This window comes from Physella acuta, unplaced genomic scaffold, assembly GCF_028476545.2.
Source record: "Physella acuta isolate Inbredline_101_S28 unplaced genomic scaffold, ASM2847654v3 ptg000067l, whole genome shotgun sequence".
In the NCBI taxonomy this organism is placed as follows: Eukaryota; Metazoa; Mollusca; class Gastropoda; family Physidae; genus Physella; species Physella acuta.
In genome coordinates, this window is record NW_026731587.1 from 355,852 (window position 1) to 380,306 (window position 24,455).

The 24,455-nt window shown below is 35.0% G+C and overlaps 1 protein-coding gene across 5 annotated transcripts in view; it reads left to right on the forward strand.

Moving 5' to 3' along the window:
- Positions 1-24,455, forward strand: part of LOC131951834 (protocadherin Fat 3) — a 47,079-nt gene continuing 22,624 nt past the window's right edge. The window contains exons 1-12 of one of the 5 annotated variants that reach the window (XM_059314248.1): positions 1-104; positions 2,338-2,448; positions 3,179-3,259; positions 4,662-4,758; positions 5,643-5,733; positions 14,585-14,655; positions 15,098-15,235; positions 16,322-16,447; positions 17,072-17,254; positions 19,966-20,062; positions 22,504-22,600; positions 22,948-23,042. In XM_059314248.1, the coding sequence (XP_059170231.1) occupies positions 2,383-2,448; positions 3,179-3,259; positions 4,662-4,758; positions 5,643-5,733; positions 14,585-14,655; positions 15,098-15,235; positions 16,322-16,447; positions 17,072-17,254; positions 19,966-20,062; positions 22,504-22,600; positions 22,948-23,042 (1,142 nt within the window). In that variant the 5' untranslated portion in view covers positions 1-104; positions 2,338-2,382. Of the gene's footprint in view, positions 181-254; positions 276-489; positions 753-2,337; positions 2,449-3,178; positions 3,260-4,661; positions 4,759-5,642; positions 5,734-14,584; positions 14,656-15,097; positions 15,236-16,321; positions 16,448-17,071; positions 17,255-19,965; positions 20,063-22,503; positions 22,601-22,947; positions 23,043-24,455 lie in introns of those variants that run through there. The other 4 variants (XM_059314236.1, XM_059314245.1, XM_059314264.1 and 1 more) reach the window with 4 other exon arrangements.

The window sequence follows — 24,455 nt, forward strand, 5'->3', positions numbered from 1 at the left end:
CTCAACATATCAATGGCCCTACTTGGTGTCTGGTATTCAAACAGAGCAAGTGGCTGACTTAGACCACGTCACGCCGCTTAAGGCCATATGGCCTTTTAGTTTGAGTTGGTTTAAATCATGTTTATTGATTCTGTGATCTATTTCAACGTTGTGTTTTATTTTATGGTTGTTGATTATGTGGTATATTTTAACTTTGTGGTTCTTTTTTTTTTTTTTTTTTGTAGTTGTTAATTCGATAATCTTTTTCAACTTGCTTGGAAATTTAATTTTTAAAAGTTAGTTAATATTTTTAATGTAACTGAAATGTTTCTGCTGCATTTATTAGTATTTTTTAATGTTTTATTTTATTTATTTTTTTAATGTTAGATTCTTTAGTGTAAGCCATGCGTACTAAAATTCTAAGACCTAGGTTAGAATTTTATATATTATTAAAATGTGGGATGGTGTGTTCGAATAGTATTGCGTTTGGCTTCTAGTTCGAAGGTCCGAGTTCGGATCTCGGTGGTTCGGACTTGTGACTGTAAGACGTCCCTGAGTCCATCCAGATCTGATAGGTACCTGCCTTAAGTTGGGGAAAGTAAACGCAGATGGGCATGGTTTACAAGATAGGTACCTGCCTTAAGTTGGGGAAAGTAAACGCAGATGATCATGGTTTACAACACCATCCTTTCATATGCAGAGGTCAAGAAACATAAACTCTACTTCATCTGCCCAATGGATCACAAGGTGTAAAGAAGAATGTATACTTTTTGGTATTTACTGTTAGCCTATTCCTAACCAAGTACTAATCCTAATTTTATTGTTATGCTTGAACATTTTCTAGCATTGAGCATACAGTTGCCAAACTTTATGTTAGTCCTGCTAGGGGGGGGGGATAACTATTCTACTAACCTTCTAGGCTTATCTAACTAATCTGGTCAGTGCAACCGTGGTGAAACCCACGGTGGTTAAATCTTATCCTTAACCTTAGTCTAAATAAAAAATCTTATCCTTAACCTTAGTCTAAATATAAAATCTTATCCTTAACCTTAGTCTAAATAAAAAATCTTATCCTTAACCTTAGTCTAAATAAAAAATCTTATCTTTAACCTTAGTCTAAATAAAAAAAAGTTATCCTTAACCTTAGTCTAGATAAAAACAAAAAAAGACTTTAACAATTTATTAAATGTATTAAACAAATGGAAACAATCATAAAATTGTAAAAAAAAAAGAATAGATTTAAAAAACTACAGACACGACTAAACAAAACAGACTTGAACGTGACAAAACAATATATACAAAGCACCCAATTACGGACTACCGTCCTAAAAAAGAGGAAAAATAGGCAAATCAATTAGAATGAAAGAAAGTTATATACAAGGTTCACATAAAATAAAATCTCTTAATGTTATCTGCACATCAATATTGACTAGCATAAACCAAACACTCTGCTGGGGATCAACAAAGATCACCACAGGAAGTGAAAGCCCAACAGCCAGGAGTAAACCATAACTGTGGGTCAAGTATAAATAAACATTATCCCTGGCGTAACACAAGCCCAAAGCCGCCCAAAGGATACAAAAAAGTAAAAAATCAAATACTAAATATGATAATAAAAAAATAGACAATACAACGTTGAGACAGCGTCGACACAGCAGATTATTTTTCCACGTGGTCTGGCAAAACCACAATGGCAATAAGAAAACTAACAGCCACAGAAAGAGCTAGCTCATGGACTCATGGCCAACAAACATAAGAAAATAGAAAAATAAATAACGTTTCTAGCTTACCAGGCTTACAAGAATTAGATTCACTAAATGCAACAGTTTGATGGCGTTCCCTGACTTTGATGCCTCGGATGGTCCAGGATCTGACTTCCTCACCTCATCCGCACGACATCCAAAAGTGAATCGAACACCACGCCGGAAACTGCCTTTCACACACCTCACACACTACACGTAAACACATAGTCCCTAATTCACAGATAACAAACAACACGCCACGAAACATACAACAGAATTATACAAAAAGACACTTAATATAAACAGTGACAACAATCTATAAAACAAAATATACACAAACTAGCCGTAGACAGGGACATAAACAGTTACACAGCGGCACCATAATACGGGACTACACTACTCAAAAGTACGAACAGTTCACAAAATGAAACGAAACTATACATTCCGCCTTTTAAGTTACATATAAATAATAATTATAACACTCCAGCCGCTCACATTTAAATTTAAAATAATTGACAGTCTCATAAAGTATTCATAAAGTTTCGTATTAGAATTAAATTTAGATGAAGCTAAACTGGTTTGATAATAATTTACGTACATTTGATTTTATTCTAAGTTCCTCTGATCAACTTTTCATGTGAGGCTGAAATCTGAATTTAAAATGTACACAGACAAAGTCTTGCCTTTGTTAGCAATATTCATTTGTCTACTACCAGCTACTGAAATGGTAGGTACCCGTCAAAATATAATTTTAAAATCTGTATTCATTTGTCTACTAAAATCTGTATTAGGTCGTGAACTAAAACGGATACGAAAGATTGGAAGGGGATGGGGATTAAGAATGAAGCTCACGTGAGAGAGATACATATATTTATAACAAAATCTAGTTGTCGATATCATGTTGTCTGTATCATGTTATCTATATCAGCTTTATCTATATCTATATCTAGATCTTTGGGTATGCATATGAGTATATGTATATGCATGTGTATTTGTGATCGCGTATGCATATATTTATGAGTACGTGTGCGGGTACGAGCAACTGTACATGGAAACGTACGTCTATATCTACTTCTGTATCTGAGTATGTGTCTATGTCTATATCTCTATATCTACTTCTGTATCTGAGTATCTGTCTATGTCTATATTTCTATATCTACTTCTGTATCTCAGTATGTGTCTATGTCTATATTTCTATATCTACTTCTGTATCTGAGTATCTGTTTATGTCTATATTTCTATATCTACTTCTGTATCAGAGTATGTGTCTATATCTATATTTCTATATCTACTTCTGTATCAGAGTATGTGTCTATGTCTATATTTCTATATCTACTTCTGTATCAGAGTATGTGTCTATATCTATATTTCTATATCTACTTCTGTATCTCAGTATGTGTCTATGTCTATATTTCTATATTTACCTCTGTCAATATATTTATGCCTATTCTCGCCAGGTAATGACCTTTGACCCTTTCAGTCCAACTTCAGTTCCTATACCGTACACGTCACCCAAGTTGACAAAAATCAACAGTCCAGTAAGTTGCTTTTACTTAATTTGTAAGTAGATCGTTACTTTACATTTATGTAGGTTGTTACTTGACATTTAAGTAGGTTATTAGTTTACATGTAGGTTGTTAGTTTACATTTATGTAGGTTGTTACTTTACATTTAAGTAGGTTATTAGTTTACATGTAAGTAGGTCGTTATTTTACATTTATGTAGGTTGTTACTTTGCATTTAAGTAGGTTATTAGTTTACATGTAGGTTGTTAGTTAACATTTATGTAGGTAGTTACTTTATATGTAAGAAGGCTGTTACTTTACATGTAAGTAGGTTGTTATTTTACATTTATGTAGGTTGTTACGTTACATTTATGTAGGTTAATAGTTAGCAACGTTTCGAATGTTGCTTTGTTTCGTTATGGACATTTCGACCCAAGGTCTTCGTCAGCACACAACAGTGTGGTTAAATGAAGTATGTATGTAACACACATACGCAGATAAAGAAACAAAGCAACATTCGAAACGTCAATAGCATTTGCATCTGTCTTTAACTTGTGAGGTAACTAAAAATATCTGTTTTATTAACTTATTATATTAACCTCACTGCATTTGTATTTACTTTACAAGTAGGTAGTTTGTTACTTTACATTTAAGCAGTTTGTTACTTCACATGTATGTAGTTTGTTACTTTTCCTGTAAGTAGGTTGTTACTTTACATGTAAGTAGGTTTTTACTTTACCTGTAAGTAGGTTGTTACTTTATCTGTAAGCAGATTGTTACTTTACCTGTAAGTAGGTTGTTACTTTACCTGTAAATAGGTTGTTACTTTACCTGTAAGTAGGTTGTTACTTTACCTGTAAGTAGGTTGTTACTTTACCTGTAAGTAGGTTGTTACTTTACCTGTAAGTAGGTTGTTACTTTTCCTGTAAGTAGGTTGTTACTTTATATGTAAGTAGGTTGTTACTTTACCTGTAAGTAGGTTGTTACTTTACCTGTAAGTAGGTTGTTACTTTACCTGTAAGTAGGTTGTTACTTTACCTGTAAGTAGGTTGTTACTTTACCTGTAAGTAGGTTGTTACTTTACCTGTAAGTAGGTTGTTACTTTACCTGTAAGTAGGTTGTTACTTTACCTGTAAGTAGGTTGTTACTTTACCTGTAAGTAGGTTGTTACTTTACCTGTAAGTAGGTTGTTACTTTACCTGTAAGTAGGTTGTTACTTTACCTGTAAGTAGGTTGTTACTTTACCTGTAAGTAGGTTGTTACTTTACCTGTAAGTAGGTTGTTACTTTACCTGTAAGTAGGTTGTTACTTTACCTGTAAGTAGGTTGTTACTTTACCTGTAAGTAGGTTGTTACTTTACTTGTAAGTAGGTTTTTACTTTACCTGTAAGTAGGTTGTTACTTTACCTGTAAGTAGGTTGTTACTTTGCCGCCAGGTAAAATGCAGCTCAGATCAACCTGGTGGATTTTGTACATGTGACGTCACCACAGCAGGTATACCGTTTGAGCTGACGAAACTTTCAGGAGATACAGGTAAAATTTGGCATCAAAGACGTTTTATTCCCATGAATACTGTGACATTTATCTGAATGTCTTGACCTCTACATGAATGACGTAAAACTTACCAGAAGTATGTACCAGTCAAGGTTACCTGAATAACGTGATTGACGTGATTGACGTGATTGACGTGATTGGCGTGAAGGATATTTTAATTGTTAGACATTTACCCAGCCACTTTGTATACAACTAAAAAGTCAATTTGAACTATCTGACCCTATAGCCCATTATGTTTACGACTAAAAATGCTACTTTGAACTGTCTGACCCCTATAGCCCATTATGTTTACAACTAAAAATGCCACTTTGAACTGTCTGACCCCTATAGACCCCTATGTTTACAAATGCCACTTTGAACTGTCTGACCCCTATAGACCCCTATGTTTACAAATGCCACTTTGAACTGTCTGACCCCTATAGACCCCTATGTTTACAAATGCCACTTTGAACTGTCTGACACCTATAGCCCGTTATGTTTACAACTAAAAATGCCACTGTCTGACCCCTATAGCCCGTTATGTTTACAACTAAAAATGCCACTTTGAACTGTCTGACCCCTATAGCCCATTATGTTTACAACTAAAAATGCTACTTTGAACTGTCTGACCCCTATAGCCCATTATGTTTACAACTAAAAATGCCACTTTGAACTGTCTGACCCCTATAGCCCGTTATGTTTACAACTAAAAATGCCACTGTCTGACCCCTATAGCCCATTATGTTTACAACTAAAAATGCCACTTTGAACTGTCTGACCCCTATAGCCCATTATGTTTACAACTAAAAATGCCACTTTGAACTGTCTGACCCCTATAGCCCATTATGTTTACAACTAAAAATGCCACTGTCTGACCCCTATAGACCCCTATGTTTACTACTATGGTACTGCCAGTCTGGTTGCTGCTACAATTTACAACGTGGAGGTCACGTGCAAAGAAAACAATGTCAATCCGTGAGTACAAAAATTTACGGTTAAAACAGTGGTAGTCTGGTGGTTAAAACATTGGTAGTCTGGTGGTTATAACAGTGGTAGTCTGGTGGTTAAAACATTGGTAGTCTGGTGGTTAAAACAGTGGTAGTCTGGTGGTTAAAACATTGGTAGTCTGGTGGTTAAAACATTGGTAGTCTGGTGGTTAAAACATTGGTAGTCTGGTGGTTAAAACATTGGTAGTCTGGTGGTTAAAACATTGGTAGTCTGGTGGTTAAAACATTGGTAGTCTGGTGGTTAAAACATTGGTAGTCTGGTGGTTAAAACAGTGGTAGTCATGTTAAAACATTGGTAGTCTGGTGGTTAAAACAGTGGTAGTCTGGTGGTTAAAACAGTGGTAGTCTGGTGGTTAAAACAGTGGTAGTCATGTTAAAACATTGGTAGTCTGGTGGTTAAAACAGTGGTAGTCTGGTGGTTAAAACAGTGGTAGTCTGGTGGTTAAAACATTGGTAGTCTGGTGGTTAAAACAGTGGTAGTCTGGTGGTTAAAACATTGGTAGTCTGGTGGTTAAAACAGTGGTAGTCTGGTGGTTATAACAGTGGTAGTCTGGTGGTTAAAGCAGTGGTAGTCTGGTGGTTAAAACAGTGGTAGTCTGGTGGTTAAAACATTGGTAGTCTGGTGGTTATAACATTGGTAGTCTGGTGGTTATAACAGTGGTAGTCTGGTGGTTAAAGCAGTGGTAGTCTGGTGGTTAAAGCAGTGGTAGTCTGGTGGTTAAAGCAGTGGTAGTCTGGTGGTTAAAACAGTGGTAGTCTGGTGGTTAAAGCAGTGGTAGTCTGGTGGTTAAAGCAGTGGTAGTCTGGTGGTTAAAACAGTGGTAGTCTGGTGGTTAAAGCAGTGGTAGTCTGGTGGTTAAAACAGTAATTGTCTGGTGGTTAAAGCAGTGGTAGTCTGGTGGTTAAAACAGTGGTAGTCTGGTGGTTAAAACAGTGGTAGTCTGGTGGTTAGAGCAGTGGTAAACTAGTTGTTAAAACAGTGGTAGTCTGTTGGTTTAAGCCGGTTATGAACAAACAATGACATGAATTAGGGAGGTATATCAAGAAAAAAAATTATATATATATACATATATATATATATACATATATATATATATATATATATATATATATATATATATATATATATATATATATATATATATATATATATATATATATTCTAGGCATACTGCCTAGCTTCGCTTTGGTTTTTCAAAATAACTTTTGAGAATTTGAATGATTAATTCATTGTTTATTGGCTCTTATGTGGAGTGCTTATGGCCTAAACTTGAACAGTCTGAGTAATTTCATGTCATGCAAGTATTGGTGGAGTATTCGCAAACTTATTACTCGCAAGGTTATTATAACCGCAAAGACTTCCTTAATAGTATAAATCAAATATTATATTAAATTCACTTTGCAATCAATTTTTACAATTTCCATACAATACGTAACTCAATTTATAACGAGATATCTATTTAAACGAATGCTATACTTTGTGATTTTTTTTTCTTTTTTTCTTTAAAATACTTTATTACTTTAAAAAGGTACTTCCCCTTTGTTTACTTTTTCACAATTGTTTATAAAACGCTGTTGGTAGTGTGTCAGTCCGTCTTCGCTATAGATTTTGGAACCTTAAAAGTAAACATCGAACCATGCAGTGCTTTCAAATTGCATCTCATTGTCTTATTATGACTGCTAGAGTAGGGTTTGTTTATATAACGACTTATATTTATTTTATAGTTGCTACAGTTTTTACTTTCTTGCACATCGTGAGGAAAATGTTAAATACACGCACATTACTAAAAAATATTAAACGGATGAATGTCAAATAACACTCTCGTTTAAATTCCTAGAGAAAAGCGGATACATTTTAATAACTGTAGTGTCGAAAAAACTAATTAATTATGTAACAGACTGTATTCATGGGTGTGATTATTATATTGTATTCTAACATGACATCTTACTACACAGTCACAGGCAGGCACACTCGTTCACCTTGCGCTCCCCTTTTATACCTTACGTTCTCTCCCCTTACGTCAATGAGTGATCTCACAAATGCTTGGAAAAAACATGACTAGTCGCTCACACAGTCCTTCCGTCGACCAGGGTGACAATTTAAGCGCAATTTTCTTATGTAATCCATAACAATTTTAAATCGAGATAAATCATATATTCAGCAAATAAATAATGCAACACAAGTAGTTTTAATAATTCAAAAAATTAATGAGTAAAAAATAAACTTAGTTTTATTTTAACGAGTAGGCCTACACGATGCTCAGTTTAAATTAAAAATATCCTAGGCCTACACGATGCTCAGTTTAAAAATTCTTAATTAATTTTTTGTGACCGAACGAAAGGATATTTTTGAAAACTTTCTTCAGCAATATTGTTCTAAATTATGGCAGGAATCGATTGGTAAATGTTTCAAGTCGCTAAGTGGTCTGGTTGCCGAGATATGGAGCGAAAACTGCATTTGTTCGAGGTTTTTTGCTTTTTCTGGAAATCCAGGAAGGAATTCCGGGATTTTTTTTTACCCACAATCATCCTTGGAACTTGCTTAACATATTTGCTTTTGGAACTAGTCCTCGATATTGCTTCGTTGAGGAGGAGATACGACTTAAAGCTGCGGACACACATACATCCATCCATCCATTCATTCATTCATCCATCCATCCAGAAATGACGAGTTAATAATCGCAATTGTCCGTATGGAAATTGCGCTAAAAATGTGAATGCATATGCTACGGACGTCTAAGCAGAAGCGTAGCTGGGGGGGGGGGGGGCGGGGGGGGGGCCGCCCCGGGCGCCGACCCTAGGTAGCGCCAAAAGGGGTGGGAAAATAATTTTTTTTAAAGATGATTTTATGCTGCTTTCCAGCTTTTTCGAGACTAAAATCGGAAAATTGGTGAGTCGATAAACGTTACCACTTATACAAGAAACCGATTGCATTAAAACGTATTGTACGATTGTTTAACCGTAAAATACGTTATTGACTTTTATCAAGATGCTGCAGGGGGGGAGGCGCTTTTAGGCTAAGTAAAATCGCAAAATTACACTGGATTTTGAGTAAACAACCTTTAGCACTTAAAAACGAAACTAATAGTATTAAAGTGCATTGTACGATTGTGTAACATTTTTAAAAAAAGTTAGTCACTTTAAAACCCGCTCTACACAATTTGTCCAAGATGGTTGGGAGGTGTGTGTATGTGTTTTTTTAGAGGGATGGGAGCGCTTTTTTCGCGAACAAAAATCGCAAAATATTTGTTCTGGATTGGTGAGTGGATCACTCTTTTAACACTTAGAAAAGAAACCAATTGTATTAACGGGTAATGTACACTTTTACTAGCCAGTTTTGTCAAGAAATGACGCGACTAGTTCTTTGTAAGATTCTTATGATTCTCTCAACTTCAACGCGAGAGATCAGATACTATTTCTTTATTGCATTACATCTTGCCTGGATCACTGTAGTAAAGAGAAATGAATATCACGTATTCTTGAATCACTAGCCTATCAGTAAATTAGCTTACGGTCGGAGCGAGGGGTCGAAAGACGATACTCTAGTCGAAATTTTAAGAGCTAAAAACATAAGCATATTGAACCGAATAGTTCATTGTTTTATTGCTTGTTTCATAACAAGTCTTAATACTGCAATCCTAATATATAAAAGCCCAGTGTGCGCACTTCTCTCTCTCTCTCTCTCTCTCTGTCTGTCCGCAAAATATTTTCGCCGGACATCACATCAGAAACTGCAGCGATATATGGATAACTTGCTACGGACTTTTGTTGAAAAAAATATGTTGATGTTTTAAATGTATAACCACAATTTTATTTAAAGAAGAAAAATAAAAAATGAAGGCGTATTCGAATGTAGGGAAACAGTATTATTTATGCAACCGGAAAAGTGTTTAAACTTGGAACAAGAAACGCATTTAACAATGACGTCGCTTATTGTTTACACTAAAAAAAGCACGAAACTGATGACGTCATCTTCCGAGTTTAGAATAAAAAGAAATGAACTATTTCATTCAAATATGATTTAGAGCTATGTACGCTATGAAATGTATACAATACGATTTTCTCGGCCTAAACTTTAAAAAATTATTTTATCTATTTGGATTCTAGATCTAGAGATTCTAGATGTAGATATTGATCTAGATCTAGATATTCTAGATCATCTAGATCTAGAGATTCTAGATCATATAGATCTAGAGATTCTAGATCTAGATGATCTATAAAGTTAAGTTGTCGGGTGCCCGATAGGGCACTTCCCGGCGCCGTAGGCGCTTCAAATTTGGCAGGATCTTGCCTTGGGGCGACAGAACACGGGGGCCGGTTGGCCGAAAAGTTTACGATGAGGGGGTCAAAACTGACCTCGACTGACCGGCGCCTTATATGGGCGAATTAATTAAGCATTCAAATTCTCAATGTTTTCGAAAGCCTAAGCGAAGCTGGGCAGCATGCCTAGTTTTCATATAGTTTAGGCCACTAGACCTACTAAACGATGTAAAACAATGGCTCAACACGGAAAACAGATGATGTTTTGTCATTTTGTCCAACCTAACTGATAATTTAAAACTATAAAACACTATTATCGAAATTGTTCTAAAGACACAACCAAAAGTAGACCAAATAAGCTTGCACCGTATACAAACTTCACTCTAAAGCAGTGGTTCTTAATGTTTTTGGAGGTACGGAATCTTACCAGTTTCATATTCGCCTTCACCGAATCCTTATTAACAGTTTTATCGTCCACATTGACAAATTCTTATCGTGAATTATATGTAAGGTGTATGTCTAGACCTCCGCCGAGGCTCTGAGACTTACATACCATCTCTTGGGTTCGATTGAACCCATGTTAAGAACCACCAGAGTTTCTTCCAGACAGCTCTTCGGGGGGGGGGGGGCGCCACCCCCGTAAAAAAAGTCTATCGCACCCCCATACGAAATGGAATTTATATAGAAAATATATACATTGAACAGTGTCCGCCCCCCCTCCCCGAAGAAAGTCTACCCCCCCCCCCCCCCGAAAATTTCAATTGCCCCCCCCCCCCCTGGAAGAAACACTGAGAACCGCTGCTCTAAGCTTTTTCATTTTCTTCTTTTTTTTTAGTTTCGATTTCCAAAAGAGCATAGACGTAGGGCATAGGCAACACTTCGTCAACTAACTTGATTTATATAGATAGAACTCTGATACATCCCACATCTCTATTTCAAACGATTTTTTTCAGACATTTTTTGTCTCCTTCTCTTTCTCTTTCCCCGTGGACTTTACACCAGCACCTGCTTAGTGATGTTATTTACTGTCTTTCTGATACTGTGCCCTAACCACCACTTTTTCCATGTTCTTATTTCATTTGCCACTGTCAATAATCTAGCTCCGAGCCATACAGTAAAAGAGACTTCACATTTAGCTATAGATCCTGATTGATATTTTTTCACAATGCATTTGAATTCCACATTGTCTTCCAATTGGATTCCAATTTATTTCCTCTAGTTTGTTTCGTTATACCATCAACCAGTTAACGAAATACCCATGTCGTATTCCAATGCGAACAATAAATGTTTCTGAGATGTTGCTATTGTATGTCACTTGTATGACCTTATTCTAACAAACTTATTATTCAACTATGTACCATATCACAACTGAGATCGTTCCTAAAATAGAACATAAAAGGCTGGTGTAAACAAATTAGCGCTTGCTACAAACCACCTTCTAACTCATATCTGGAATATTTTTCTTACTGACATTACTAATCTTTCGTAAAAGGGAAAACACATCTTAAATAAGAATTTAACTGGCGTAAAGTTTTAAAGAACGAAAATCATACACTGTAATTATTAAACCTTTTCCGGACTGTCGCACACACGCATACATACACACACATACACGCTTACACACACACGCTTATACACACACACACACACACATATATATAGGCCCTGCTCTGGCTTCTGTGAAAAACCTTTCTGTTAAAGACCATTACCTGTGTGTTTAGTAATCATCATAAACCCGGCATTGCCCACCCAAACCACAACCAACCAAAACCAAAACAACAAAACGCAAACATAACGCTAGCACACATACAAATACAAACGAAAACAAAAACCTAACAACAAACCCAACCACAACCACAAACACAAATACAAACACAAAGAAAAAACAAACAAAAAAGCAAACGAAAACAAAAACCTAACAACAAAACCAACCACAAACACCAATACCAACAAAAAAAAACAACAACGAAAAAGCAAACGAAAACAAACCAAATCCAAACGCAAAACCAACCAAAAACACAAATACAAACCCAAACAAAAAAAACACAAACAAAAACGAAAAAAGAAAGAACAAAAACGAACCAAATCAAAACGCAACCACTAACGCAAACCCACCTAAACACAAAGAAAACACTAACGCGAACATAAACGCCCGGGGCGGAATCACCTGTTTTAGCTTAATGAACGACTATAGTACCCCAACTTATTCATAGTCTTTTGCACTCACTTAAACGAACGCGCCTGTTTCAATTTAATGAACAATTTTAATACTCCAAGCTTATCCGTAAAATACCTACAACATTTGCACTTGATCAATCCCCGCTAATTATGTAATTATTTTTTTTCCCAACACCAAAACAAAGTAATAAAAAGTAAATTATTTTCCACTAATGCAATGGTTTTATAAAGGGAAGTAATTGTGTTTTCCTAATTTATCAAAGGGAAGTAAGTGCTATAGGACTAAATAAAGACATAATTAGAATTTTTGTAAAAGATGATATTTTTTTAAAACTTGTGTTTAATGAACATGTCGACAATTATTACTATAATTTGAAAAATGAAAATTATTTCCCAACACTTTCAATATTATTTTTTTAACTCATAAATTTAGACAAATGCGCACGATAATTGTCTAACACTTAAATCCATCCAAGACCAACGACAAACATATGCGTTACATACAGAACTGAGCTTTATATATATTATATATATATATATATATATATATATATAAGGGGGGGGGGTGCCAAATTGAAAAATCGCCCCGGGTGCCGGGAAGGGTCGCTACGCCTCTGCCTCTAAGAGAACATTATAGTTGTAATAATATAACTAGCAGGGATTGATAAAGTGCAATATGGTAGGTAAAACACGGATATTTAATATACTGCCTTTATTTATTTTATACACTGAACGTTCTGTTAACTAATTTTATTTTTAATCATTAACATTCTAGAAGTCACTCCTAAAAAATTGCCTATGTTTACTTTTTTGGGGACAAGCTTTGGTTTTTATAGTCGTTTACTAAATTAAATCAGGCGCATCCGAGCGCCCGGGCAGGGTTCGATTTTGCGCGATGGGCTATCCTGTGTGCACTATAGGTTTGTGTTTGCTGTCCATTGTTTGTGTTTTCTTTTGCGTTTCTGTGTTGCGCTTGTGTTTGTGTTTTTTTTTTGCGTTTGCGTTTGTGCATTGTGTTTTTGTTTACGTTTTCTTTTGTGTTTGTATTTGCGCTTTTTTTCTTTTGGGTTTGTAGTGGACTTGATTTAATCGGGCAAAACTTCTGAATCCAGATTTATCAAAATGTTGGTGTTCGGCGGAAAGACGTAGCGAGGCGAGGGGGGGGGGGGGGGAAGGGAGCGGAAGGCACCGGGTGATACCATTTAGGGGGGGGGGTGACACCAAGACAAAAAATAGCAAAATATATTTATATAGAAAAATGATAATTCCACTTAAGTGATTAATTATAGTGTTAAATAGTCTTTTAAGAGCGAATCTGACAGATTTCGACAAGTGTGGCGGGAGGGGGGGGGGTGACACCATGACGTAAACCTGCTAATGATATTGAAAACATGCTATTTCAAGCTGTATTTATAACCGAATTTAAATAAAAATCGTTAGTATTATATCTGAGCACATCATTTTCTTATTTTTAACTGTTTTTCTTAGTTCGCATTTTTACAAGCTTTTACTTAGTTCGCAACGTCTGATTGTTTGTTTGTTTGTTTGTAGTTTGTTTGTTGGTTTGTGGTAAATCTTGTAATTCAATTTTGACCCACGTCTAATGCAGCGATTTTGTTCAAACTTTCTAGATAGGTTCCATTTCGATTATTATACAAGTCTATCTATTTTTAAAAAAATTAATTAGATGTTTAATTATTCATTAAAAATTAATTTAATGGTTTCGAAACTAAGAGGAGATAACAAAATTAAATCAGTCGATAGATAACTATGTTCAATAAGAGAAGGGGAGGTACCTAGCTAGACTGCTAGACGCTATCAACCGATTAATGGGACAGTTTGACTGAACGCATTGTCTGACAGCTTGACTTAACGCACTGTCTGACAGCTTGACTGAACGCACTGTCTGACAGTTTGACTTAACGCACTGTCTGACAGCTTGACTGAACGCACTGTCTGACAGCTTGACTGAACGCACTGTCTGACAGCTTGACTTAACGCACTGTCTGACAGCTTGACTTAACGCACTGTCTGACAGCTTGACTTAACGCACTGTCTGACAGCTTGACTGAACGCACTGTCTGACAGTTTGACTTAACGCACTGTCTGACAGTTTGACTTAACGCACTGTCTGACAGCTTGACTGAACGCACTGTCTGAAAGCTTGACTTAACGCCCTGTCTGACAGCTTGACTTAACGCACTGTCTGACAGCTTGACTGAACGCACTGTCTGACAGCTTGACTGAACGCACTGTCTGACAGTTTGACTGAACGCACTGTCTGACAGTTAGACTGAACGCACTGTGTAACTAAGAACCTACAGTCGCCACCGCCTGTAGCTGCATTGTAGCCTGTATGAACCAACTGCTACTGTCTATAGCGGCTTCAAAAGAACGCTACAAGTAGAGGCTACAGCCAACAAGCCACCAACAATTACAGGCTACCCAACAGGTCAGTTCAAACAATCTTAACATTCACTGCAGGACTCAATTGATAATAATAAAATAAAATTACAAGCAGATCACCACTACAGTCACCATAAGCAGATCACCACTACAGTCACCATAAGCAGATCACCATTTGTGTGGATGTGCATGTGTTTGCAAGTGTTTGGGTGTGTGTGGACGTAATTGAGCTCGTTTACCTTTGAACTTTATTTGTGTGTGTTGTGTGTATTGGTGTTTGTGTGTGATTATGTATGTTTTATCGTGTTTATGGTCCATCTTGTGTGTGTGTTTGTGTGAGTTTTTTAGGGTGTGGGTGCGAGTTGAGAGTGAGTGTTTCTATGTGTGTTATAGTGTTTGGGTGTAGGTGTGTTATGGTGTGTGTTAGTACCGTCGAGCATGTTATATGGAAGTGTTTGTACTCAACTGTAAACACATCTCTCCACTAGTCACCACGTCTACTGATGCCAGTAACACAGGTCAGTACGATCAGGTCTACAAGATCGCTTACACAGATCCAGAGAAAGACGCGGTGTCTTTTACAATGAAGCAAACTCCAAGCCTCGGACTGTTTTCAATAGGGGCAGGTAAGTCATGTCGTAGTGTGAACAATGATGTTTTATTGGCTATGTACCTTTGATTGCTCTATGTGTACTATGATGTTTTATTGGCTATGTACCTATGATTGCTCTATGTGTACTATGATGTTTTATTGGCTATGTATCTTTGATTGCTCTATGTGTACTATGATGTTTTATTGGCTATGTATCTTTGATTGCTCTATGTGGACAATGATGTTTTATTGGCTATGTATCTTTGATTGCTCTATGTGTACTATGATGTTTTATTGGCTATGTATCTTTGATTGCTCTATGTGTACTATGATGTTTTATTGGCTATGTACCTTTGATTGCTCTATGTGTACTATGATGTTTTATTGGCTATGTACCTTTGATTGCTCTATGTGTACTATGATGTTTTATTGGCTATGTACCTTTGATTGCTCTATGTGTACTATGATGTTTTATTGGCTATGTACCTTTGATTGCTCTATGTGTACTATGATGTTTTATTGGCTATGTACCTTTGATTGCTCTATGTGTACTATGATGTTTTATTGGCTATGTACCTTTGATTGCTCTATGTGTACTATGATGTTTTATTGGCTATGTACCTATGATTGCTCTATGTGTACTATGATGTTTTATTGGCTATGTATCTTTGATTGCTCTATGTGGACAATGATGTTTTATTGGCTATGTATCTTTGATTGCTCTATGTGTACTATGATGTTTTATTGGCTATGTATCTTTGATTGCTCTATGTGTACTATGATGTTTTATTGGCTATGTATCTTTGATTGCTCTATGTGTACTATGATGTTTTATTGGCTATGTACCTATGATTGCTCTATGTGTACTATGATGTTTTATTGGCTATGTATCTTTGATTGCTCTATGTGTACTATGATGTTTTATTGGCTATGTATCTTTGATTGCTCTATGTGTACTATGATGTTTTATTGGCTATGTATCTTTGATTGCTCTATGTGGACAATGATGTTTTATTGGCTATGTATCTTTGATTGCTCTATGTGTACTATGATGTTTTATTGGCTATGTACCTTTGATTGCTCTATGCGGACGATGATGAAGTCTACCTTTATCTGCTAGCTGACGGTATCATCCGATCCACTGTTGACCTCAGGTATGCCACAGTTTCGGCCTTCACCTTGACGGTCACTGCCAACGACGGCCATAATCTGATCTCAGATTTCATCGTCAAACTTTCACTAACTAGTAAGTCTGATTTGGGTTATAGATTATATAACCAGATCACCACAGAATCCAAACTTTCACTAACTAGTAAGTCTGATTTGGGTTATAGATTATATAACCAGATCACCACAGAATCCAAACTTTCACTAACTAGTAAGTCTGATTTGGGTTATAGATTATATAACCAGATCACCACAGTACCCAAACTTTCACTAACTAGTAAGTCTGATTTACATACGTTTGTAAGTCCCTGTTAGATTCCATCATTATATTCTTACACAGTACCAAAAATAGAACACTGACCCATAGACTACCTACCTCCAAAGATCTAAACACTGTCCCATCTATGACACAGATCTAAACACTGTCCCATCTATGACACAGATCTGAACACTGTCCCATCTATAACACAGATCTAAACACTGTCCCATCTACGACACAGATCTAAACACTGTCCCATCTATGACACAGATCTGAACACTGTCCCATCTATAACACAGATCTAAACACTGTCCCATCTACGACACAGATCTGAACACTGTCCCATCTATGACACAGATCTAAACACTGCCCCATCTATGACACAGATCTAAACACTGTCCCATCTATAACACAGATCTAAACACTGTCCCATCTATGACACAGATCTGAACACTGTCCCATCTATCAGCAACCTACCGGCTGTTACTACAACGGTGCTCGAATCAGCCAAGGCTAATGACGTCATCTGGACTTTTAATGTGGTGGATCCTGATCCGTACGTTAACCCCTTCGTTCCTGTTTGCGCAACTTTTGACAGCAGCGACGTCACCAAATTTAAATTTACTGGTAACCCTAACTTAGTATCAAATTAAGTTTAGATTTACTGGTAAACTTAGTATCAATCAAATTAAGTTTAGATTTACTGGTAAACTTAGTATCAATCAAATTAAGTTTAGATTTACTGGTAAACTTAGTATCAATCAAATTAAGTTTAGATTTTCTGGTAACCCTAACTTAGTATCAATCAAATTAAGTTTAGATTTACCGGTAACCCTAACTTAGTATCAATCATATTAAGTTTAGATTTGCTGGTAACCCTAACTTAGTATCAAATTAAGTTTAGATTTACTGGTAAACTTAGTATCAATCATATTAAGTTTAGATTTACCGGTAACCCTAACTTAGTATCAATCATATTAAGTTTAGATTTACCGGTAACCCTAACTTAGTATCAATCATATTAAGTTTAGATTTACTGGTAACCCTAACTTAGTATCAAATTAAGTTTAGATTTAACGGTAACCCTAACTTAGTATCAAATTAAGTTTAGATTTAACGGTAACCCTAACTTAGTATCAAATTAAGTTTAGATTTATTGGTAAACTTAGTATCAATCAAATTAAGTTTAGATTTACCGGTAACCCTAACTTAGTATCAAATTAAGTTTAGATTTACCGGTAACCCTAACCAGAAGCGGATTAAATGAGAGGCTGGGAGGGCTGCAGCCGCGGGTCGCCAAGTTTCCTCTAACAAATCATAGTAAATTCCACTTTATAGCGTAACTTTTACTCTCTCCTATATACAGAGTATAGAGAAAGTATTGTAATCGTGCACAAAACAAAATAAACCGGGATAGATCTCCCCTAAACTTTCTCGAATATTCTTATATAAAATAACAGGGGATGGGAACTCAGGCTATAGACATGATTTTTAATCCATTTTAAATACTTAAACTTTTTAAATTAGAATAAAATCTCGTAGTAAAAAGAATTGCACACCAAGTGAACGCCAAATAAAATGTGCATAATAGTGCGCATTATTATTAGTACTTTATAAATTTACATTAGTTTTTTGAGAAATCGGAAATAGCGTAAATTACTCCTTCCGGTCAACGGAAATTACTCAAAATTTAATAGAGAGGAGATAATTGGATCTTAACTTACTTGTGAAATTTCATTTATCTATGTGAAATAGTACTCAAGTTTTAGGCTTTTGAAAAATTCAAAGTAGAAAAAGTACCACTTCCGGTTATCGGAAATCACTCAAAAGTTTATTCGGTTCTACGATTTTGATATAATACTTATATATTAAAAATTTCATCAACCTAGCTGTAACGGTACTCAAGTTATCGTGTTTACAGACACACGCACACACACATACACACACATACACACAGACATACGGACAAGATTGCAAAACTATGTTTTTTCTGACTGGACCAGGACGAGAAAAAAGTTTGTGACATACCTACAAGCCCTATTTCATTGTATGATCAGTTATGCATTAGATCATGATCAATACAAAAACTAGCTTTAATAAACCAGGAGTAATCTCCCCTAAACTTTCTTGAATATTTTAATATAACACGACGGGCTAAGGCAACTCGGGACATAGACATGATTTTAAATCCATTTTTAATTACTTAAACTTTTAAAAATAGAATAGAATCTCGTAGAAAAAAGAATTGCGCACCAACTGAACGCCAAACAATCTGTGTATAATAGTGCGGAATATTATTTGTACCTTATAAATCCTCATTCGTTTTTTTTTTTTTTTTTTTGAGAAATCGGAAAAAGGGTAAATTACTTAACTTCCATTCAACGGAAATTACTCCAAATTTAATAGAAGGCAGAGAATTAAATGTTTTACTTTTCTGTGAAATTGTGTTTATCTATCTGAAATAGTAGTCAATTTATAGGCTTTTGAAACACTAAAAGTAGAACAAATTCCATTTCCGGTTACCGGAAATCACTGAAAAGTTGATACAGAACAACGAATTTGAAATAATACTGTATATGAAATTTCATTTACCTAGGTGTAACGGTACTCAAGTTATCTTGTTCACAGACACACATACACACAGAGACATAAGGACAGAATTGCAAAGCCCAGTTTTTCCGACTCGATTACGCATAGAACTCTGACATTCTGATAAATCTGCATTTATTATTTTTGCCCGATTAAAATAATTCCCCTAAACTCCGTATATGATGAAGCACTGAGGTGTAAAACGATGAAAACTGTCTCAAAACTTCATAAGATTTTTGTGCACGATTACAATACTTTCTCTATAGGTCCTACTCTGTATGCGATAAAGTAAAAATGTATTGGTAAAGTTTCCCATAAAATTGCCCAATCGAAAAACTTCGCATCGGAAAATTGCGCAACATTGAGCAAATAGAATCTAATTTTAATAATACAATATATATTTTCTTATTTCCTGGAAATATGTTTTTATGCTACGGTGTACGTGTGGTAATTCTTAGCTAATCAGCATTTTGTTTTTGTGCGCCGTTTTCCGTTATGCAGATTTCCTTTGCGAATCTTTCTGGTCACCATAAGTAAACAATGAACATACCCACCAATGTTTTAACATATAAAAAAACAAATTTTATTTTAAAAAGGTATTTCAATTATAATAAATCCAAAGACGATCTAAACGTGGTTGTTATTTAAAAATTATATCGTAGAATGCAGTTAATGAGATATTTAGGATGTAAAAACAATACTTTTTTTAACACTGTTACTCATAATTCTATATACTAACCATTCACAAGCTACACAGATTCTGGTTGCCTATGACAATGCTTTGGACTATGAAACTAAAACAACCTACAAGATTACATGTACGCTATTTGACGGGTTTCTGAGCAGGTAAATGATAGCAGATATATTATTTAACATTTACGGCAGATTATATAATACTTAGAGGTGGATTATTTATTTCTAGCAGGCGTCCATTGACCTTAACCCTTTATTTACGGAATTATGTTCTGAATGAAATTTTTACTTAAACAATGTGTTACTATATTGTTTTTGGCACATTCAAAGCATATGTCGAAGGAAATTTCGTTTCATAAATTTGTAATGGCCCAAACGTATATTGGTACTTATAAGTACCGTCAGGAATGTAGGACATTTTTTTTCAAAAAATTTTTTTTTACAAAATAGGAACAAACGATACAATTTATCAACTAATAACATGGCAATCATTATAACAATCACTTTTTGTAATTTTCACACATAAATACAGCACAAAAGTATATTTTGAGTACGATTTTTACTGGATTTTCTATCGGAACACATCTTAGACCTCACAGCAAAAGTTGCCGACATGACAGTTGCAGTTGCAGACAGTTAATTGCAGAAAATATAACTAACAAATCGAAACTTACAACTAGAACTAGGCTTTGGTATACACATGAAGCATACTAAACCTTGTAACCGAGCCTGCAACTGATACCTTTATTCTTGTTATTTTTTTACTACTAGAAATTAACATGTAATTGCAATATTTCTTAGGTAAACCATATGCCAACCTTCTTATAAATGTGTAAATATCATTTTTTGAGTACATTTCGATAATTAATTATCAAGACAATATTTATGTAACTCCACATAAAAATTCTGCCATTTTCAAATATCCTAAAAAAATGTACGTGTGCCCTGACGGTACTTATAAGTCCACTTGTAAACATCGTTCTAATACAAAGACAATTTGATTAAAATTGTATAACTACAAGTTAAACGCGTTTGCCTGACTTTTGAAGTTGCCAATAAAAAAAATTTGGGGTTGAAAACATGAAAAATAAGGTAAAACAAAGGGAAATCAAGAACGTGTGTGAGAACTATACAGAAAAATTGTGAACTACCGATATAGCAAGACATTGAAAATAGCGCCACACCATTAATTTAAAAAAAAACATTGATACCTCCGACTACCGGCGACTCAGGGGAGATAATACTATTAATTACCTCAATAATTTTTAAAATTCGTATTAAATTAAAAATAATACAGGCACTTAATTAAAGTGGTACTTATAAGTACCGTCAGTAGATAAAGGGTTAATAAACGATGGACCTGACATCTCATGCGACGAAACAATACTAAAATTACAAGCCATTTCGTGAAACTCAGTCTCCAAATACATTCGCCTCCGATGGCAATACAAGACAAAAAATAATTAATTTAATTAGACATAAGCTTAGTCAATAAAATGAAATTTAAAAATCACTAAATTCAACAATAAAAGGGAGATAATCAACCACGGCTGGTTTAGTTTTATCCAGAGATGACCACAACTTACTCTAAGCCGGCAGATAATTGCCGTTTAGACATTGCAAGCTACTGATCAGGTTTTAAAGCAAATAATATTATTCAAATGGGATGTCGACTTTATTCAAAAATGTAGAAAATAAAACAAAATTTAAAAACGTTTACATAATTTTTTTTTTAAATAACAAATCAAATTTTCATTCTATTATACCATACATCGATCAATACCTTTATTAAAGAAAGCGAGTTGGTTCTACTGTTTTTAAAACTAAAGTGAATTCAAATACTTTTTATTAAAGAAGTTTTTAAAATTGTTTCATTTTCTTATTTTCAGTACTTTTAAAAGTTCATTATAACACAGGTTTTTTTTTTCTTATTATTATACACGTTTTATTTTTGTTTTATTTTGACTTAACAGCTCAGGTGACGACATACTCACTATTTTTGTTTTATTTTGACTTAACAGCTCAGGTGACGACATACTCACTATTTTTGTTTTATTTTGACTTAACAGCTCAGGTGACGACATACTCACTATTTTTGTTTTATTTTGACTTAACAGCTCAGGTGACGACATACTCACTATTTTTGTTTTATTTTGACTTAACAGCTCAGGTGACGACATACTCACTATTTTTGTTTTATTTTGACTTAACAGCTCAGGTGACGAAACACTCACTATTTTTGTTTTATTTTGACTTAACAGCTCAGGTGACGAAACACTCACTATTTTTGTTTTATTTTGACTTAACAGCTCAGGTGACGACATACTCACTATTTTTGTTTTATTTTGACTTAACAGCTCAGGTGACGACATACTCACTATTTTTGTTTTATTTTGACTTAACAGCTCAGGTGACGACATACTCACTATTTTTGTTTTATTTTGACTTAACAGCTCAGGTGACTACATACTCACTATTTTTGTTTTATTTTGACTTAACAGCTTAAGTGACGACACACTCACTATTTTTGTTTTATTTTGACTTAACTCAGGTGACGACACACTCACTATTTTTGTTTTATTTTGACTTAACAGCTCAGGTGACGAAACACTCACTATTTTTGTGTCAGATGTGAACGAAGCGCCCGTGTGGTCCAGCAACAATTATTTCTGCAATATTAATGAAGGGGCAGTAAGTTATTTGTCACATTCATTACAATAATGAAAGGGCTATAATTCAATCATATTCATTTCAATAATGAAGGGGTTGTAATTCAGCTCTCATATTCATAACATAGCTCTTGTAAATAGCTGTCCAAATAATTTCACGACCCCCACCTCCTTTATTTCTAATGAGCTTAGACAGGAAATTTCATACAAGGCTATGAGTAACTAACCAAAAGCCTAACTACTTGCTTCTCGTAATATATCTCTAACAAATCTACTATCCTCTAAGTTAAATTAGTCAAGAGTTAAGTTAGAGCTCCTCGCGTATCTGCGCGTGCATTAGTCTTGACTGCTCACTATGTTTATCTGCAGGCTAACGTACCGTCATGCATCCTTGGTGGGAGTGTGATTGACCCTGAAGGGGACAGTTTTTCAGTGGATATTTCAGGAGACAGCGGCTATTTAAAGTTAGTGTTTTAGTCTGATATCTCAATCTCTCTCTCTCTCTCTCTCTTTATATATATATATATATATATATATATATATATATATATATATATATATATATATATATATATATATATATATATATATATATATAATATATAGGGTGCAGTCTGTTTTTGGCATTCACGTACAATTTACTTTATAATAGCATTATGTCTATTCTAAAATTTGGAATACATAAGACGCATAAATGCACATATTTTTATTGCTTATTCAGTTTTACAAAACGGTCTTCATTTTAAATTGAAAAAAGAAACAACATTAATTTATTATGGCTTATGCTGTACTCTAGAACTTTTTATAGAACTACAACATCCTGTTTAGTAGAGGTTTCTTTTTAGCAAACTTATCAATTACGTCTTTTAAATCAACATCAGAAGCTAATTGCCGTTCAATCGTAATCAGGGCTAAACTGGACAACCTGTCTTCTGTCATAGTAGAACGGATGTATGTTTTATGGAGTTTAAGATGGACAACCTGTCTTCTGTCATAGTAGAACGGATGTATGTTTTCAGGAGTTTAAGATGGCTGAAGGATCTTTCTGCTCCGGCACTGCTTGTTGATGGCAAAGTCAGAAATATAAGACACAACTAGACAGGTTTGGATACATGGAACACAAGTCATTAGCTATAATGAATTTCAGAATGCTGTTAATTGTCACCGCTATTTCCAGAGGCTCCTTTCAGTTGAAACTCCCTTGTTTGCACTGCTTACACTAAAAACTTGTTGGTAAAATGTTCTAAATTATACGAATTCCTGCACTTCTTCAGTCCCACTTTCAACATTATACGAGTAGATCATTGTAAATTGCTCCAAATGTATCAAACTGTCATATAATGCAAAGTATTTTGGTTCTAAGCAACAAAGCTTTGATGACACATCCTTAAAATTTTGAAACCTTGTGTTTGTACTAGTTATGACTGAGTCCAGTGACACTAAATATGTTTGAACAATGAACGTTTTCCTAGAGTCAGATATCTGAGCATCCTCTGCACCTTCGTCATGGAATCTTTTCCATTTGTATACCCTGTGTTGCTTACAAATATCACATTTCTCAGCCAGAACGTTGGCTTCTTTCTCAATTTGTTCAAATTATGATTCAAATTCATCTCTCCAGCTTCTCATCTCATTTTCAAAAAGCTGAATTATTCGAAAATCTGTTAACACGTCAATGCTACTCTTCTGTAAATAAATGGATACGTTAAAAGTCTTGTGCAGAATTCTTTTCTTGAATATTAAAACAACTAAAAACTCAAGAATTCCCTTTCCTTCGGAAATCTGCTTAGAAGTAAAGTGTTTAACTTCACCGTCAACTATTCTTCTCAAAGCAAGAACTAGTGCTGGTATATTCTGCAATTTAGAGTCTACTGATG